General features: G+C 39.8%; 1 protein-coding gene across 1 annotated transcript in view; it reads right to left on the bottom strand.

Annotated features, from left to right (window-relative positions):
- Positions 1–468: 468 nt before the first annotated feature.
- vegfc (vascular endothelial growth factor c) overlaps positions 469–616 on the bottom strand; it is a 28,942-nt gene continuing 28,794 nt past the window's right edge. Inside the window, exon 6 of the mRNA XM_035659494.1 lies at positions 469–569. Within this exon, the coding sequence (XP_035515387.1) occupies positions 469–569 (101 nt within the window). The remainder of the gene's footprint in view (positions 570–616) is intronic.

The raw sequence follows: 616 nt of genomic DNA on the forward strand, positions 1-616 counted from the left end.
GCTATACAAGTACAGGTTTATTTATGATTTACCATTTTTAGGATTGGCCAAGGTTGCCAGAGGTTTTATCATATAATTGTTCAATTATTGTGTCTTTTTAATGACCTTTTACCACATTTAACATCATCAACATTTACATTAACTGTAAATGTTTTAGGTTTTGTTTTCAATTACATCAAAGAAAAGAAAAAGCAATAAATGTCAAATTTTCTGTATTTAAACTCTGCAGTTATACCACAGTTAATGACATGACAACTCACTGTTGACTGTTACACAATGCACTTTCTGGCTCAAGCAGTGGACGGATTTGATGCGGTGAACTGGATTCAAACAAATACTGTTACATCTCAGCCCTCAACCCTACTCATCTAACAGCTTAACGGACGGGTTTTATCTGCCTGTGGAAGACGGCTTTCCATCTCATTCACTGTGGTATGGTATGAAAACCGCTCCGTACATCAGCAGCCATCATCCATGGAGGACCTTTACACCCAGCGTTGTGGGAAGGCCAACAGGACCATCAAGGACCACAATGTTCTTGCTGCCATCTGGAAGACGTACTGCAACATCTGGTCCCACACCATTAGGACAGCTTTATCCCCATAAAACTGCTATC

The sequence above is a fragment of the Morone saxatilis genome, unplaced genomic scaffold (genome assembly GCF_004916995.1).
Source record: "Morone saxatilis isolate NCDOM2014 unplaced genomic scaffold, NCSU_SB_2.0 Contig17, whole genome shotgun sequence".
Classification (NCBI taxonomy): domain Eukaryota; kingdom Metazoa; phylum Chordata; class Actinopteri; family Moronidae; genus Morone; species Morone saxatilis.